This window comes from Danio aesculapii, chromosome 3 (genome assembly GCF_903798145.1).
Source record: "Danio aesculapii chromosome 3, fDanAes4.1, whole genome shotgun sequence".
Lineage (NCBI taxonomy): Eukaryota > Metazoa > Chordata > Actinopteri > Cypriniformes > Danionidae > Danio > Danio aesculapii.
Genome location: NC_079437.1, coordinates 2,983,264 through 3,002,609, shown reverse-complemented (window position 1 = coordinate 3,002,609; position 19,346 = coordinate 2,983,264). Strand labels below are relative to the sequence as shown.

General features: G+C 40.3%; 1 protein-coding gene across 1 annotated transcript in view; it reads right to left on the bottom strand.

Moving 5' to 3' along the window:
- LOC130220661 (zinc finger protein 239-like) overlaps positions 1-16,978 on the bottom strand; it is a 32,049-nt gene extending 15,071 nt beyond the window's left edge. Inside the window, exons 1-2 of the mRNA XM_056452880.1 lie at positions 16,802-16,978; positions 453-2,835 (exon numbers count right to left, since the gene is read on the bottom strand). Of these exons, the coding sequence (XP_056308855.1) occupies positions 1,700-2,830 (1,131 nt within the window). The 5' untranslated portion in view covers positions 2,831-2,835; positions 16,802-16,978 and the 3' untranslated portion in view covers positions 453-1,699. Of the gene's footprint in view, positions 2,836-16,801 lie in introns of the transcript that reaches the window.
- Between the last annotated feature and the right edge of the window lie 2,368 nt (positions 16,979-19,346).

The following is a 19,346-nucleotide window of genomic DNA, read 5'->3' as shown; positions in this document are numbered from 1 at the left end:
CAGTAAACCGTCCCTACACAGATGAGGGAAGTCTCGAAACACTTCTGAAATGATCGACGCTTTATTCACTTGACCTGTTGTTTCAAATCACCTTAATCTTGTGACCTGACTGTTTCGGATCATGCTTCAGTGCAGTGTTTCAAAACACTTGTGCTTTGGGATCTCGACAGTGTGTCGAAACACCAGTTTCACATCATCCATCCCTAATGTTTTCCTTGCCGTATTAGACCCTTGCCTTGTTTTATTGTTTATTCCTGTCTGCTGCCTGCCTTTTTACCCTCCGCCTGTTGTATGACCACGACCCTGGATTTGCCTGTATACATCCGTTTCCCCTGTGTTGACCGTTGCTTGCCTGACCATTCTCTTGTAATAAACCTGTATGTGGATCTGCAATGACCTGGAAATGAAATAAAGGAATATTTGTAACACAAAGTATTTGAATGTTTCTTGTTTAATTTGTTTACTACTGTCACTGACAAGGTTAAACCACATTATATAAAATGGCATACAATAGTAAATACATTGTACTGAGTGGGCTTCGTTTCTGTGTCTGACTCAGGCTCAAACTGATACGGCTTCACTGACATTATTTACAGAGAGCATGCAAGAGAGAGGCATGATGTTTCCTGGTGACGTAGAGCTGATCTGCCAATCACAACATATTCAAGAGTTCACACTTAGCTGATGATTGATTATAAAGCTTGTTTGGCATGCTATCTGAGGAGAGAGGCCTGAGCTCATAAGATCCTCGAGCACAGGGTCCCTCCCGTTTGCAGGGCAAGAGGGTAGTTTGAGCTCAGGTGGTTCTCGAGAACCCCAACGCCACCCCAACCCCCTCATTTAGAGCTGATGACAGATTATAAATTGCTATATAGAGATATATAGCTGGTTAAGAGCTCGACTATAATGCTGATTTAGATAAACTTCACTTAGGTTAGCTGACTAATCAGAGCTCGTTGAGGGCGGGCCTTATAGACAGAACCAGGAAATATGATAGTCGTTTTCATGTTAGTTCAGTAGCTGTATAAAATGAAGGTAAGATATGTGAACAAATAACATGATTTTTTACAAATGAATCACGAACACACATTGTTTTGCACCTCATAAACAATCAAACCTTTATAAAACACTGTGGACCACCCCTTTAAGGTTTCCGAAAGTGGTGAGAGCGTCAAAGGTCGCTCTGGCCACCCTGGTGACAATGCTGTCTGCCTTCAGCTCTTATTATCAAATACATTTAACTACGGAAGATCAAGTTGCATGTGGTCTGGCTTTGCTCCACTTTTCCAATATGTGTCCATATGTCTGAAATATCCTGAAGCAGCAATACTGTTTTGTATTGTCACATGAGATTCCTGCTTTTTCAAAGAAAAAAAAAATCTATATAACATTAATGCACATCAGTAATTTCCCAGTAACTTTTTTTAATGCATGTTCCTGTAAGAAAACATTGCAAATAATTGGAAATCTGACAACCGCAATAATCAAACCCTTGGGAATAACTGTGGTCCGAACCAAAGTTCACAGTGACTTTGTTCTCTGAACTCTTCTCAAGTGGTGGACTTCTACATTCTGATTGGTTGCCGCCGAACCGCATCATAGCTTATTACCATAAAGTTGACTTGATTTCAACTCTCCTTGACGCCCACACCGGCCAAGACGTGCCGCGCTGCTCCTTGCCGCTTATCGCCGCCGGCTCTCATTGACTTCCAGCTACTTTGACGGTCTCGCCGCTTTCGGTGTGAACGTACAGTTTCTCTCTGGTGTGAATCCTCTCATGTATTTTCAGGCCTCCTAACTGTCTGAATCTCCTGTCGCAGTGGGAACACTTGTAAGGTTTCTCTCCAGTGTGAATCCTCTCATGTTGTCTCAGATTTCCTAAATCACTGAATCTCCTGTCGCAGTGTGAACACATGTAAGGTTTCTCTCCTGTGTGAACCCTTTCATGTTGTCTCAGATTTCCTGAATCACTAAATCTCTTATCACAGTGTGAACACTTGTACGGTTTCTCTCCAGTGTGAACCCTCGCATGTATTTTCATTTGTGCAAACTGACTGAATCTCTTATTGCACAGTGAACAACTGTAAGGTTTCTCTCCAGTGTGAACCCTCACATGTTGTATCAGATGTCCTGAACCACTAAATCTCTTATCACAGTGTGAACACTTGTAAGGTTTCTCTCCTGTGTGAATCCTCGCATGTATTTTCATATGTTCAAACTGACTGAATCTCTTATTGCACAGTGAACAAATGTAAGGTTTCTCTCCAGTGTGAATTCTCTCATGCATTTTCAAACTTCCAGCTGTACAAAAGGTCTTCTCACACTCAAAGCACCTGTACTCTCCCACACCGGTGTGGATCTTCTGATGATTTCTTAAACTACGTTGATGTTTGAAACTCTTCCCACACACAGAGCATGGATAAAGCTTCTCCTTTGTATGAACTCTAAGATGGCTCTTTAGATCTGAAACCCTCAAAAATGTTTTGCAGCACTGATCACATTTGTGTGTTTTCTCTCCAGTGTGGATCAACATGTGTTTATTAAAGTTTGATGAGTCTCTGAAACTCTTCCCGCACTGAGTACATATGAATGGTTTCTCTCCAGTGTGGATCCTCATGTGTTTCCTGAGACTGTGTTTGTGTGCCAGACTCTTCCCACACTGAGTGCATATGAATGGTTTTTCTCCAGTGTGGACCCTCATGTGACGCTGGAGACTGTGTTTCTTTGTCAGACTTATTCCACACTGAGGGCAGGTGACACATTTTTTGTCTTTTCTCTTCAGTGAGTCAGTTTTTTCACTCATTTTCTCATGACGGTGTGTGTCCTCCATCAGGCCTGAAATAAAAAAAGACTGCCTTTTAAATGACATAACAACACGCTGACATAATAATAATAATATATTTTATAAGGGTCCATCCAGTCCACTGGTGGATGAAGGTTCACTGCGTGTTCTGCCTTTTCAGTGGACAATGCCGTTTTCAGGGTATATACAGGGATCATGTAGCGAAATTCATTACCTTTTAAGACCTTTTTTAACACTGTTTCCATAGATTTCAATAACTCATCGTCACTTTAGGTTTCAACTAGTAACATTGGTGACATTTGAACGTACTGTATATTTACTAAATACTGATTGTAATATTACAAGCACAACTAAAGAGTCTTAGCTTTTGAAAACTCCTTGTGAATGCAATATAAGTCAGAATAATGGGAACGAGGAGTAATAGATTTAAACGACTACCTCCTATGAAGGTTGTAACAGTTAAATAATGTTACTATTATTATTTTCTGATTTGTTTATTGTTTTGCATTGTGTATTGTTTGGCATGTTAAAATCAGTATGTTGACATGTTGTAATATTGCTTTCAACCTCCGGGGGAAGCTAGGTTTATTTGCACCCTTATAAAGAGCCACTTACCATAGAGTAAGAATGAGTGTTTAGTAGAGTGTACACCGCATGTATCACTTTCGCTGCCGGCCTTCGCATTTTGTCCAATGTTGAGAACTGTTGCAGTTATTGCTCAATTGTAAGTATATGTGACTTTATTTGATCTGTTGTTTTAGGCAGTTACGCATGTTGCGATGTTGTGAACCCAGTGTGGGCCCACTATGAGGCGTGGGAGGCCTGATCACCACAATAACCCCCCCCCAAAAAAAAACCCAATGGCAAAAATCCAAACACAATGGCCTGACCCGGAAGTGTAAAAAAAGGTGGTATTTATTTACAATAATATGGAGGATAAATGTCCAGTGCAAAATATATATCAAATCAACAAATCAAATATAAAGACGAATATATAACACAAAAACAAACCAAAGAAAAAAAAAAAGTCAAACGTAACCACGGTATACAAGTATCCACTCACTCAGAAAATTGCTCACAGCTCTGCCACAGCACGCTCGCTCGCCAAGTAAACTGACCCCGCGCTAGAGTCTGGTGTCCACCTTCATACGCCAGACTCCGCATATTAACAGGATAAACAATGCTGGATGTACCCACAGACAACACAAATTATACGGTCAGATGTTCAGCGCGCGAACCACCATGGCGCGGCTTCTGATGTAATAAGTGCGTGCCAGCCTAGCACTGAAGTCCGAACCCCCCTCTAGACAAACAAACAAAAACACGAAGACTGTGTGTGTGTGCGCGCGTAAGTGTATGCTTCGTGTGAGACTGAAGGGGAGAGATTAACTGTGGAGGTGTGATTGTATGCCTGTGATATGATGCGTGCACTCATCAATATAACCGCTGACGGAGGAGGAAGGAATGAAGGTAAGTGGTGTGGGCGTGTATGTATGTGTGTGTGTGTGCCGGTGCGGCCGTCAGAGATGGAGGGGAGAAGTCTCACTTCTCCACATTATCCTCCCCCTCTCCAAGCTGCGTACTGTCCGGAAACCTGGACAAGAAGTCGGCTAACAAATTTTTCCTCCCAGGGCAAAGACTTATCTTGAACTGGAAAGGTTGTAATGTCAGGTACCACCGGGTCACTCTGGCGTTAGTATCTTTCATGGAGTTTATCCAGGTAAGTGCTCGATGGTCTGTTTCCAAGTCAAACTCCCGCCCCAGGAGGTAGTAGCAGAGGGATTCCAAGGACAATTTAATTGCAAGACACCCCTTCTCTATGGTAGAGTATTGCGTCTCCCTGGGCAACAGCTTCCTACTCAGAAATACCACAGGTTGCTCTTGTCCAGCTGGTCCTTGGGCTAGTACCGCTCCAATCCCTCTATCCGATGCATCCACTCGCACCATAAATCTCTGAGAGAAATCAGGGCTCTTTAACACAGGATGTGTACATAGCCTCTCCTTCAACGTAGTCCATGCCTGTTCACAGGCATCAGTCCAAACGACTGGATTCTTCATCCGTTTAGCGAGCAAGTCTGTTAGAGATGCTGCTGTCGTTGCGCAGTCGGGGATAAAACATCGGTACCATCCATCAATCCTAGGAAGGAACGTACCTCCTTTTTGGTCCTAGGTTTTTGGCTTCTCCGAATCTCTTCTACCTTGTCCACCTGTGGTCTGAGTCCACCATTGCCCAGTCTGTACCCCACATAGTTGGTTTCCTTCTGTCCCCACTTGCACTTAGTCACATTTAAGGACAGACCCGCTCCTTGAATTTTCTCTAGGGCCTGTTTTACGTGCTTCAGATGTTCCACCCAGGTGTGACTGAATATCACCATGTCGTCTAGGTAAGCAGAGCAAAACTTTCACAGCCCTGGAGAACTCGGTCCATGAAGCGCTGGAATGTTGCAAGTGCCCCATGTAACCCAAACGGAAGTACCGTAAACTGATATAGGCTAAGAGGGGTTTTAAAGGCAGTGAGGGGTTTCGATGAAGGATGGAGGGGCACCTGCCAGTAACCTTTGCACAGATCTAGTGTGGTTATGTAGCGGGTCTGCCCTATTCTCTCCAGCAAGTCATCGATCCTCGGCATGGGGTAAGCATCGAACCTGGATTGAGCATTTAGTTTTCTGAAGTCAACACAGATCTTTAAAGATCCATCCTTTTTAGGGACGATGACTATGGGACTGCTCCACTCCGATGACGATGGTTCAATTACTCCAAGTTGCTTCGTGGTTTCTAGTTCCTCCTTCAGTGGCTTTAACAGTTTTTCAGGAGCATGATATGGTCGTTGTCTTGATGGTGTTGTATCTGTCAGGTGGATGGTGTGCTGGGTTACCTTCGTTCTTCCTGGCCTCTCCTGGAACAAAGATGGGTAAGCATTGAGTACCTCCTTTAACTCATGTTTCTTGTCCTCCAGGTGATCCAGCTTTAGCTCAGCAGCTTGTCTCGGTGTAACAATCTCCTCAGCATGATCGTCTTCATCCTCCTTCACCTCTTTCACCATCAATACTTTCTCTCCTTCCTTTGCCTCTTTCCACTCCTTCAGCAGGTTGATGTGGTAAACCTGTCAACTTTTCTTCTTCTCTGGATGGAGAATCTCATAAGTGACTGGCCCCATCTTCTTTGTCACTTCATATGGCCCCTGCCATTTCGGCAGAAGTTTGTTGGTGGACGTGGGTAAAAGCAGCAATACCTTTTGTCCTGGCTGGAACTGGCAAAGACGACTTCTTTGGTCATACTATGTCTTCTGCTTTGCTTGAGCCTCTTTAAGGTTTTCCACAGCCTACTCCCTGTAGGTTTCCAGCTTGTCTCTCATCTTTAGGATGAAGCTGATGCTGCTGCCGTCCTCCACTGCTCCAGAAGGTCTAGTCCACGCCTTCTTCAGAATATCCAGTGGTCGCTGGACTGGCCAGCCATACATCAATTTGAACGGTGAGAAACCTGTTGATGCTTGTGGTACCTCCTTGTATGTAAACAACAAAAATGGCAACCATTTGTCCCAGTCTCGTCCTGTATCTGATACAAACTTCCTCAACATGTTCTTCAATGTCACGTTGAAACACTTCACCAGCCCGTCTGTCTGAGGATGGTATGGTGTTGTATCAGTAATGATCTCGTCCGGGATTCCTACTCTGGAAAACAATGCAGTGAGAGCTTGAACAATTTTAGTGGTGGTGACTGTGCGAAGTGGGAATGCCTCCAGGTAACGAGTGGCGTAAACACAAATGACAAGAATGTAGCAATGTCCAGCACTAATTCTCTCCAGTGGTTCCACAAAATCCATGGCAATACGGTGGAAAGGGGTTGAAATAATGGGAAGTGGATGTAATGGTGCTTTGTCTCTATGACGAATCGCACTGGATGTCTGACAGATGTTGCATGTGTTGCAATGTGTCTAGACGTCAGTGTACATGGTTGGCTAATAGAAACGTGTACTGATAAGGGTGTATGTTTTCTAGAATGCCAAATGTCCTGCCCATGGAAGTGTGTGTGCAAGATGTAACACAAGGGGATGAACAGACATGGGTACAACCAAACGTATTACATCTCCTACTTGCACATATAAAACATCGTCAATGACAACAAATTGTTCATCATTCAAATTGATGTTATCAGTTTTTTCAGCTCTCACAAACAGTTTTCTTAAAGAATCATAATTTTTCTGTAGTTTAGAAATGTTATCAGGAATCTTTCAGTTTTCTGCCTCTAAACCATTCATATTAGGTTTCTGACCTGGAGACCCTAGCCTTTTTAACAGTCTTTTCTGCTGATGCGTTTTCCTTTCGCCCTTGGTTGCACCCTGCAGCAGACTATCATTAAAGTCTAGCAGTGGCTGCAAACCAGCTTTTTTTTGGGCACGCGTTACTACAGAAAACATATTTTCAATGTCATTTAAACCTCCATAGCCCTGCTTGGTAGACAAATAGCACAATTTGGGTGTAAAGGTAGGTGTAAAAAATTTGGGTGGTGGTAGGTAGGGTAGGTGGGGGTGATCTCTCCACTGTGGATACTCTACTGGGCGATGGCGCGTTCAGCTCTGCCGGCCGTATTGACTTACGGAGTCCCCACAGCTCACAAATAAACTGCTCCTCTCTTGTTACTCGCCATGCCCTCACTGGACTGAGTAGAAGACTCACTGGTGCTGGGACACTCCGTAGCTGCCTCTTGTCCACCAGATGACAGTCTAAGCCAAGCTGCGTCCTTCACCACTGATCGTAGACCCAGCCTCCTCCTCCTCATTCTCTTCCGGGTGGCCACCGCTTCTGACACCAACTGCGATGTTGTGAACCGAGTGTGGGCCCACTATGAGGCAAGAGGCCTGAGCACCACAATAATCCAGCCTCGCAATAATTGGCCAGCCTCGCACTGAAGTCCGAACCCCCCTAGACAAACAAACAAAAACACGAAGACAATGTGTGTGTGCGCGCCTAAGTGTATACTTCGTGTGAGACTAAAGGGGAGAGATGAAATGTGGAGGGGTGATTGTATGCCTGTGATATGATGCGTGCACTCATCAATATAACCGCTGATGGAGGAGGAAGGAATGAAGGTAAGTGGTGTGTGCCGATGCGGCCGTCAGAGACAGAGGGGAGAAGTCTCACTTCTCCACACATGTCGATTTTGTTTGTTTGTTTTAGAAAGGACTGTTTGTATTTTGGCATCCTGATGCTTCTGTTTGCTTGCTGTTTTCACTTGGAGTTTAAGCAATACTAAGCTTATCCAACTTTTCGGGGAGCAACATCATCTCACTTAACAGAGGGCAACTTAACGTCTTTCCTATATGCATCAACGGTCGTTTCCTAACAAGTGACTGGACAACGAAAAGAAATTGCATCGCTCTCAAGTGCTCGTAACGATAAGTGGTCACTGACTTTATTCAGAAAGACAATTTTTTTTGTTGTGATTGATGTTTTTGGCTCGATGCCAAAACAACACATTGGGGTAAAATAAAAAGAGAGTTTCAATTGCTATAATTAGTTTCAAGAGTGTTTATTCAGTCAGCCAAATTTGTGTAGAACCCCCCTCAGAGTCATACCAATCCAAGTAGAGGAGGTGTTGCAAAGTGATAGATTGTGTAACTTGTTTCATAAGCAAACAAGTATCTATTTGGCCTACAGGAACTCAAGCGTGGTTGGAGGGGGTCATATCCTTTGTTATAAAGAAGTGTTTCACAGACAGCACTTTGGGTTAAGTTGCTTGAAGACCGATGGGTTAACATTGCTGCTGAGGAACAGTACTATACACGGTCTTTAATAAAGTCTTCTCCCCATAAGAACTTACTTACTTTATGTAACAGAGTAATCTAAAACACTGGTGAGTCACCAATAAACGGATAAGCCAAACACAGCCAAATCTAACAAAAGATTAATAAGAAAGAGAAATACAAATCAATAACTAGACTAGTAAACAAACACTTTATGTGGGTCTTTTATCAAAATCTTTGACTTTTAAAAGACTTAAGTTTAGGTCCAGGATATACCAAGCCGATGCCAAACAACTAGCACAAACAAAACTGCTTGCAAATATTTGAGAAATGTAGGAAAATTACAATCAGAGCCGCCAGTCCAACGCCAATACTACACACTGAATCAGGCCAACGAGCTCCAACAGAAGTGCTCTCGCTCAGCACAGTGGAGATTGCTTTAGTTATATAGTTTTAGTCGTTTGAGATGCAGTGACACACAGTCAAATATTTTGACGAACAGATCCACAACTTTTGATGCTCATAAATTATAATAAAGTCCTCGTACTGCAGGTATAAGCAGGCGCTATCAACAACAGCACATCTCTATTGGTTTTTTACTTCACGTCAAGCGATCTTCACATTGTTTGAATACGTTACTAAGCAACGCAAGACACTGAATTGCGGCGGTGCCACAGTGTGCGAGCCTCATAGAAAACGTTTACAATTGGGTCATGTCTAGGGTTGGATACTGAAACCTGGTGCCATTATAGCACCGGCACCTTTGTAACCGGTATGTACCGGATCAAATGAGAATATGAATTTTGGTGCCTAATTTCGGTGCCATTGGTGCCGCGACAAGGACGTAAGAAGCATCAAAGGGGTGCATTAAAGACACATAGGCGTTGTGTCACACCATCTATAAACATTTAATTTTAAACAACTTTGTGGGATACGGACAGGCGATGTCGCGCGATTGTTATTGTCGCTTAGGGAACGAACGCACGCAATGCAGGCAGTACAGCGCATTCAGCCTGGTTTTTGGTGAGCGAGAGTGATACTTCAGATCAACAGGCATGATCGCGTTCATCAAATTTGCTTAAACTAGGCATTCTAAAGCGTATTTTACAAGCAAGGATTTTACTACGAACTTGCGTTATCACCTAACAAGACACCACGCAGATGAATTAGCAGCACTGCGACCTTACCCGAAACTTCTTAATTCAAGGCAAACTACACTAAATGACATCTTCAACAACTCAACTCGTGCAAAGAAGATAACAGAATCAGTTGTGCACTTTATTTGTAAAGATCTGTGGCCGTATAGTCAGGCATAAGGTGAATACTATGGAGCCGCACAACCTGATCCCCACTTGCAGACACATAACAGACGTAGCAGTGCCCACAATTTATGAAGAGGTAAAGATACATGTGACAACATGGCTTGCCTCGGCAGAAAGAGTGACCCTGCAATGCCATCAATGTAGCTTCTGAGCATGCACTGAAGCTCCCATCATTCACACGCTTACTTGGATGAGTGAGATGCATAGCCAGTTTTTTTAGACGCAGCACTACAGCCAGCCACGTACTGCAGCAAAAACAAAAGCTACTACCACTGCCCGAACACAAACTTATGACTGACGTGGTTACGAGGTGGAACAGTACTTTTGACATGCTGCAGCGGTTTCTGGAGCAGCAGCCAGCTATTTGTGCAGCCTGAGAAAGACTGATAAGGACTTGTGCACATTCAGTGATTCAAACATAACATCTGCAGAAGAAATTGTCAGCACTCTGAAACCTATGAAGGTAGCTACGCTTGTCATATCAGAGGAGAGCACCGCAACCCTATCACTAGTGGAACCACTCCATGCCCAGATGGTCCATGATCTACGAGAGAGCCCCAGTGAGTCCACCATGATAAAAGAAATTAAATCTGCTATATGCTATATGCGTCCGAGACACTCGGGACAGTATACAGGAAGGATACTGGCCCGATCGGACCAGTGCTACCTTGTCACTAAAGTGTAATTTGGCTGCGACTCTTTGTCAATTGCGTGCAAATACAGGGTGCTTTTCACACCTGACGTTTGTTTCGAAACCTGTCTCGTTTGCCCAGTAAGCGCGGTTCATCTGGAATATGTGAATCCTGCAATCGAGCTCGGATCTACGCCAAAACAATCAGCCCGAGATCGCCTGAATGAGGTAGTCTCGGCTAGATAGAGCGGATCAATTGTAGTGAGAAAACAAAACGAACCAGGCTTTATCAGTGTATTATGGTTGTGTAATAGCCATATATACGGCTATATGAAGAGAGAATGATGAGTAGGGCAGGATGTCATTTCTACCGGTAAATGTGCGTTTCGTGTCTAATATGAAAGTGAAAGCATGCTGAAATATCACAGAGAGCCGTTTATCTGTTAGGAAAATTGACTGAAATTACCATAAGATAGTTTTTTTTACATTATTTTGTTAATTTCTGCACTGACACCTCGACAGCAAGACCAACATTGATCTGCTTCATGATCAGACAGCAGTCCCAGTGTTGTGCCGAGAAATGCACCCCTGCAGTAAAATGCACACACCCCCTTCATAGTCTTTCAGTAGCATTCTCAGTCTACATATAAAAAAGAAACAAAGGCCATAATTGATTAAACTGTAGGCTAATGTGATTATTATTTTGATGGATCAAGCAAGAACAAGAAGTGTGCAAGAGAACATCCCATCCAGCTGATCTACTTGGACAAACATGGTGCAGTAAGACCCTCACTGAGAAAAACAACACATGCACTGGGAGAGGAGGAGATTAAAAAATACAAGGAAGCAGCCCCCATGTCACTTACTGAAGCCAATCCATTAGACAGGAGGAAGCAGCACCAGAGCGAGTATTCACTCTTGTCACACCTTGCAAAATGATACCCATGTATCCCAGGCATGAGTGTCTCCTCAGAGAGAGTTTTCTCTTCCACAGAGGACATGATCACAGCACAGAGGAGTGCACTTAGCCCAAAACATGTCGATCAAATTCTGTTCCAGAGCAAAAATCTAAAGTAAGCCAGCTATTGTATCCTGCTTGTTGTTGTTAAGTTCAGATGATTCTACAGTCACTCAGGAATGGTACATTTACAGTGTTTCCCCTACCATAATATTAGCGGGGCGCCCCGCCTTCGTAACGGCTTTCCCTGCCCCCCTTGAAGTCAAGTTAATTGTATTTAAACCAACTAATTAGCCGTATGTAATTTCTTATTTATACAACGGCATGTGATTTCTGTCTCTACATGGTGGCGTAATTACATATTTCTACTCTCTAAATCGCGCATGGTGGAGTTAACACAGCCACTCTCAGCTGTATGGGAATGAGAGTGCGCGCCACATCTGACAGGACCAAAGACGCACGTGCGCTCCCGTATATTATGCATAGCCTACAGCAGCTACAACACAGGTAAATGATGTGTGGGGGCGATCAATGTGTTCGCGTCACAGTGACAGCAGCTAAAAGATATACAGATGCAGTACGACTTGTTTACAGTGATGCTCTCTTTGTTGCAAGTGCAGCTATTGTATCTCCACTGTTTTGAGCTGATGTGACGCAGTCACCCCTATCTAGCGTCTCATCCAACCGTGTGACCTCTCCAGGAAGCTCTGCGAGTCTCCCGCAAATTTATACCAGCCCCGTGATCCCCCAAAATAAGTTAAAATACTTGGAAATCATGGCGACGAGAGTGAATGAACAGATCGCGAGAGGCACTGTAATAGCATTACATTTCTTCGGTTAAATTAATAGAGCAGGAAAGATATCGCTTGTGCAAATCCCTCCATCTCTGAGTGATCTGCAGTCATTAGTCTGAAGCCAGCAAAATACTTGAATGGTCCTGCATGTATTTAGGCCTTTTCACATATAACAACGGAAAGTTCTGTGTTGACAATATTGCAAGTTCACAATAGTAAAAAACAGTAGTTTATTTACTATATTTCCTTTTAGTAAAGAAGTATTACATTTATAGATTTTACCTTCTTATGCATGAAATATACGCTCCAAACTTGTCCTTGATTGAGTCATGTTGAACTCTTCTTTCATCATTTGCAGTGTTTCCAAATTGCATTGTAATTTTTCATAACAAATTTTTATATCTGTGTCATATTTTCTGTGGTAGTTCATTCCGCTGTGGGAACCCCCAACACAATCTCACGGCAATTCGTAACTTTTTGATTTAGTGGCTAATTCGTATGAACTCGTACGATCTAATTCGTAAGATTTAGTACGATTTGCTCATCCCCCAATGACGGTTGGGTTTAGGGGTGGGGTTAGGTGCCACGCCTCCTTTTTAAAATCGTACAATTTCGTACGAATGAACTCGTACGAATTCATACGAATTAGCCACTAAACTGACAAAACGTAAAATACTTACGTTTTCTCGTGAGATCAGGCTGGAACCCCTGATAAACAAGGGACTAAGCCAGAGTAAAATTAATGGATCAATTATTTTCTGTAAAGCTGCTTCTGTTTAAGGTATTATATGCAGCATCCTTAATTTATTCTCTTAGGTAAGGCAAGATCTTTTCTTAAGGTTTATACTTGTAGGGAAAATGTGGTTAATCCATTATAAAGCGTGAAGCATTAGAATCAGTACTCGGTATCAGCCGATCACCATGACAAAGTATCAGTACTCTGTATCGGCTGCAAAAATCCTGATCGGAGCATCCCTAGCTTTGACCTAACTTGGCTGTCAGAGCAGCAATACTTCCTCTAGCTGTACAAGACTGACCGTGGTAATTCAGTAAATACAAAGAAAAGAAAAAGAAGTATACTATAGTAAAGGTCAAGTATAAAAGTTTACTTTAATTAGTAAGTATACTAATATCAGTGTACTAGAAGTGTACTTGAAAAGTTCTTCCAGAAGCCCATTAAGATACACTGCAGTGACAAAAGCTGCTCACTTTGTGGATAAAAGAAATGTATAAAAATACATTTTCATTTTTAGCTTGTACGGTTGTACAGTTCAAATGATTGTTAAGTTGTTTACTGCTGTCATTAAAAGAAACAAATTAACACCATGACTCCTTGTGACGGTGTCAGTCTGAACAGCCGTGCCACACCCCCAATCCCACCTCAGCTCCCCTCCCAACATTGTAAACCTAGGGGAAACACTGATTTACTCACATTAGATACTTAATGTAATCATTCATTAGTTATTAAAATATTTTAGACACTGAAGTGAACGATTCGGATTTCTGCCTTCCAATCAGTCTCAGCATGAATCAACGTTTATCCTATTCTCATCATCCTGTTTCTCATTATTTTTATTAAATATGAGTATTTGAGTATTTAAATGAGTATTCAACTTTGAAATGATTTTAACTAATGAATAAGTACCACACTGCTTTATTTAAGATGATTCAGCATCCTTGTTCCTCTCTTTGTCTATTTAAATTTTGTTTCCAGGAGACACACAAACCAGCTCATAGGTCATGGAGACCTCTCTCCCTCTCTAGAGTGGAATTACTGATCTTGAGGATGGGGAACAACTGTTTCTATTGCTATGATACTGTCTACAGTAATTTATCTAATTTAATTGTTAATTCTTTTTAAAGTGATTCTTTTTTTAATGCTAGATAGACTGTGTGTGTAGTGAGAATATTGTAGCCGAATGTTGATTAAACCAGTTTTGAACTAGTTTGATAAGAAACAACCTTGAGTTTTCATACCAGATTGTCTCTTGCGTCTGTGTATACATAAATGGTTCAGCTTTTTACAGGTCGGAGATCAGCTCTTAATAGTTTAGGGTCGGCCTGACCCCAAGAACCATGCCGCCATCCATATCTGGATTTAGATACAATCCTTCATTGATGCACACATTTAGAATTGTCTATTTTTCCTTTAACTAATGAGAACTGTTTACCTGGATCTCACCTTTTCTGGACTTGTATCAAGAGTATAATTGCTGCATTGTTGTATTGTGAGCGGCCTAGGAACTCATTGCGAGTGTTGAAGCTGGCTTCTGCTGATGAAACTAAACTATCTTCAGTAAACTTTATTTGAATCTCTGACTCCGGCTCTTCTTCATCTGACAGACTGCTCATTCTTTGGGTTAAAACTATAAATAATCCGTACAGAAGTTTCTAATAGTTTACCGCATATTAGAGCATTGTGTTCCAGTTTAATGTTTACTTGATGCACTTTCATTTTTTGCCACTTACTATTTTAGTTTTATAAACTGTTTATTACATTTATATATGACTTTAGCGGCAAATTCATTTAGTTAAGTGTTTATAACAATATGCACTTAATACATTTCCGTGAGCTCTCTGTTCAATCGCACTGTGCAGTTCTGATGAATTGGAATGTCAATCCAATGATGAATTTCGATGATCAATCGAAAATAAACTGGAAATTTAATTAGTCTGCTGACTTTATCAAGTAGTCAATCATCAATATAATGTGACAAACATACAAATACAAACTATTGCAATATATCGTGATATACTGTATCGTGACTCATGTATCGTGATATACTGTATCGTGACTCATGTATTGTGATATACTGTATCGTGACTCATGTATCGTGATATACTGTATCGTGACTCATGTATCGTGATATATTGTATCGTGATATACTGTATCGTGACTCATGTATCGTGATATACTGTATCGTGACTCATGTATCGTGATATACTGTATCGTGATATACTGTATCGTGACTTATGTATAGTGATATACTGTATCGTGACTCATGTATCGTGATATACTGTATCGTGACTCATGTATCATATCATGAGGCTCTTGCCAATACACAGCCCTGCTCAACACATCCATTGATAAAGACACTGATGTACTGATCTTGATTTTTCATGGCCGACTGTGATTGTTTTACCCAGCAAATTGGTCGATTACATATTTTAGAATAATTTAGAATTTTTAAAAATAGGAAAAAATGAACAAATAATAAATGAAATGAAATGAGTATGTGACCGACTATTTCTGTCTGCTCTATCACAGGCTGAGGCAACAACTGCGCTTTCATTATGATCCATCCAGCAAGATTTTACTGATTTCATAAACTACACTGCACCCCAATATTCACAGATTAAATTAAGGCAAACTTTAGAAAACAACGTCTACACAGTATATTCATTTTGGACAATGAAATGAAATTAAAGACTTTAAAATGCATAAAACACTGATCAAACCTTGATTCTTGCCCAAAAAGATGATAAAATAAAACACAACGAGCTGCTGTCTATATATTTAGTGAATTACAGCTTGTTAATATGCAAATACATTTTACAGTACATTAATAAATAATTATTTTAGCTCATCAATTTTACAGCCTATTATTGTTTTTACACAAAGCTAATATTTCATAGTTCAGTAATAGTTTACAATAACTTTAGTCCATTAGTTCATGTATTTACTAATATTAAGTCTGAATAATTCTGTAAATTAATCATAGTTCAACATTTACTAATGCCTTAATAAAATCCAAAGTTGTGCATCTTAACATGAGTTAATGAACAGAGATTTAACATGAACTAACGTTGTTTAACTTAAATAATGTTAACAAAGATGGATGAATACCGTAATTAATGTATTACTAATTTTTTGTTCATGTTAGTAAAGGCATTAATCAACCTTTATCTTGACAATATTAATGTCAATTACTTTAATGTGTTACCCAAAATTCTACACTTTTTTTTTACACAATTTTATGGCTACCCACATGACAAATACTACAGTAATTTAAAGTAAATAATACTAAAGTGTTTTGAACCATATTATAATAAAGTGTATTGTACAACTGTGTTACTGAATGTTGTAGCAGTAACTATGGTGAAATGATCAAATGCTCTGCATACTGTAGTAAACATGAGTTTTTACTACAGTAAACTGTGGTGTGTTGTAATATAGTTGTTGAAAATGTAGTCCAGTGTTGGGTGTTTTGTATTTATACTACACTATTTACTATAAATGACTCCAGTATTTGTCCATGAGGGTGAAATTAGTGAACACAGCATTTGATTTGCCGCTAATAAAGATCAGACAAATCCTGAAGTATAAGAATGTGTGAAAGTAAACAGGAATCATAACCTGTGCTTTTACCGCGAGAAGCTTTTACATCGAGAGCTTTAATAAAGAGGTTAGTGGCCAAAACCAAGCAAAAACAAAGCTGAAAACAGCGCGGGAACCGACACTGAAGAGGAACACAGCCGAGAGAAAAACACTTGAATATTGAGAAAGTAGGAATCTGAACTAATAAATAAGGAGAGAAACACAACGTTACCTGTTTACATATGAACACGTTAAAAGTCCGCTATTCCTGATCGCTTTCACAGAGGAATTGACAGTCAAGAGCCAGGATATAATGAATAAAGGCAGGAGTTGTGTCGTGTTCGCTAAATAATCTCTCTAGAGTTTATAAAAGCTGAAGTGTAGCCTCTTTGTTTCTTCTCATCTTCAACACGAGTTTAATGTTGCTTGTTCTGAGCTTTTACTCCAGCGCCTCCGCTATCAGTGTGCTGTGTGCTACTGCCATCTAGAGGACAATCACAGCAACAGCGACTCACAGCGGTAACAGGGCACCAGGAGGAAATCAGGTTCAGTCAAATTAATTATTTCAGAATCAATGTTAAGCAGACAATAAATACATAAATAAATAAATAAATGACCAACAAAATACTTTAAATACAACTTCTTGTTTTAACTTAACTCATCATAGGACAAACAAAACAATGTAATTTACAGCAGACACCACACATGAAATAATACTATAGTAAATAGTGAGCGGAGTGAAACAGCAAGAATTTCTACTGCTCCGCACTCCATGTGTTTTGTATCCGGCCCTCTCCACACTGTAGGCTAAACCCAGCTGTTGTCATTACTGAAGAAATTAAGTTAATATAATTGACATTAATTAAAAAATCAAGTTTTGGCATCAAAACTTAAACAGGTGTGTTTAACTTACTCATTAGGCAGCAAAAACCTTTAATTAATATTTTAAGTTCCCTGAATTTAACATTTTAATTAGTTTAAATGATTCACCACACTGTAAAAAGTGATTCGTTACTTAAAAGCAACAAGTTGACTTCACAAAGATAATGTGAGTAAACCCATTGTAATCTGGAACTGTTGAGTTGACTTCATTTGTATAATTATGCTAATTGAACTCACTTATTAAATAATAAAATAAACTAATCACTTTTTTCCAATACACCAATATAGATTTATTATATTTGTGTTTTTCCAGCTTTTCTGTATCCAGCAAAATGACATACAGTAAGATAAATCTGCTCTTCCAGACTCCAGTGTGTCTTCTAAACTCAATACAGGCTATAATTGTAGATTTGATCAACTTAATGAAGCACCAAATATGTAATAATTACAGTGGTTATTTAAAAACAGACGTGCTATTAATGACCTCCAGAGCGCCTGAAGCTTGTCAAGAGCGTCTGTTCTCCGCGTCTCATGGCTTCAAATGCCCCCATGCGTTCATTGTGTGTCAGCATTGTCTTCTGAGGTGCAAGTACATTTATTAAGTAAAGAAAAGATAACATCGCTTCTACCGCAGTAAATTCTGTTTTTACTGTTGATATTTGGGGCTCGTTTAATCAGGAAGTTTAATCAAATAATCTGCTTTATTTGTACATCTTTTATGCATTATTCTAGTTTTGCACATAAATTTAATTAATATATTTGGATGGAAACAGCTACTGCTTACATTTTAGTCACACAAAGAACAAAGTCACGTACGAGAATGGCTTGTCCTTTTTTAATGAATAATTAGCTTAAATTCACTGTCCTTCGACAGGGACATGTGCTGTTAGATTAATGGGATTATTACTCGTTCTAAAAACTACTTTTATATTATACTTCATTATTTAAATACTTTAAATGTAAAATTGAGCATTAACTTGAGCAGCTGTTTTCCCACGCTAACTGTCTGTTTCCCTGATGCAGTGGTGTTGCTTTTTTAACTATATGGTCATATTTGCTATAACTTTGCATGAGCACATCAAATACAGCAGGAGAAAGAAATGCTGATCTCTTTTTTAAGATGTTGCCAAAGTCACTCATAATATCTGCACTCCATTGATAATGCCTGTTTATAGCAGTGCGCGAGCTTAAGTTTGAGTTGGTCTACTCAAAGTTGATTGACCTAACTCAGATCAGCTATTCTGAAACCCAAAACTCTAATCTCTCGGTAAATAAACTCAAAGTTTAAACTCCGTGTTGGTTGAACCTCCTTACTGAAACAGGCCCCTGATCTGTTATTATTGTTATTATCTGTTATGTACGGTTGTTGTGACATTACAACGTGTAATGGTAGATAAAGCGAGGCTTCATGAAACACTGAAACAGCCGAAGCTAATGTGGCGAAGAGTTTTGAAACTACAGTGATACCTAGTGGTCATTTTGTGTATTGCTCTGGAACAGCTTCAGCAAAGAAACAGTTCAGCAAATTGATGAAACCTCAACTCTACAGCGTGGGGTTTAATACAAGTGATTTAGTGGAGTGGTGAGAGTTCCTGACTAGCATAGAGAAATAATGGGTTGGACCCCAGGGTGATACAGTTATGAATATAAGTTTGTAAATGCTCTGCTCTTGTAACGTGATTTGTTTTAACATTGGTCTGACATCCGAATGAACACTTTGAGAATAAATATGTCTTGATTTTGGTTATAAAACATAAAGTAACATTATTAAAATACATCAAATCATAATTTCAGAGTATTTGTACAAAACTCTGCAGTAGTTACTTTGAGCACACAATAGGCCACTAGGCTACATGATATAGAGGATTTTCCAGACCCCGTCAGTCAAACACAAC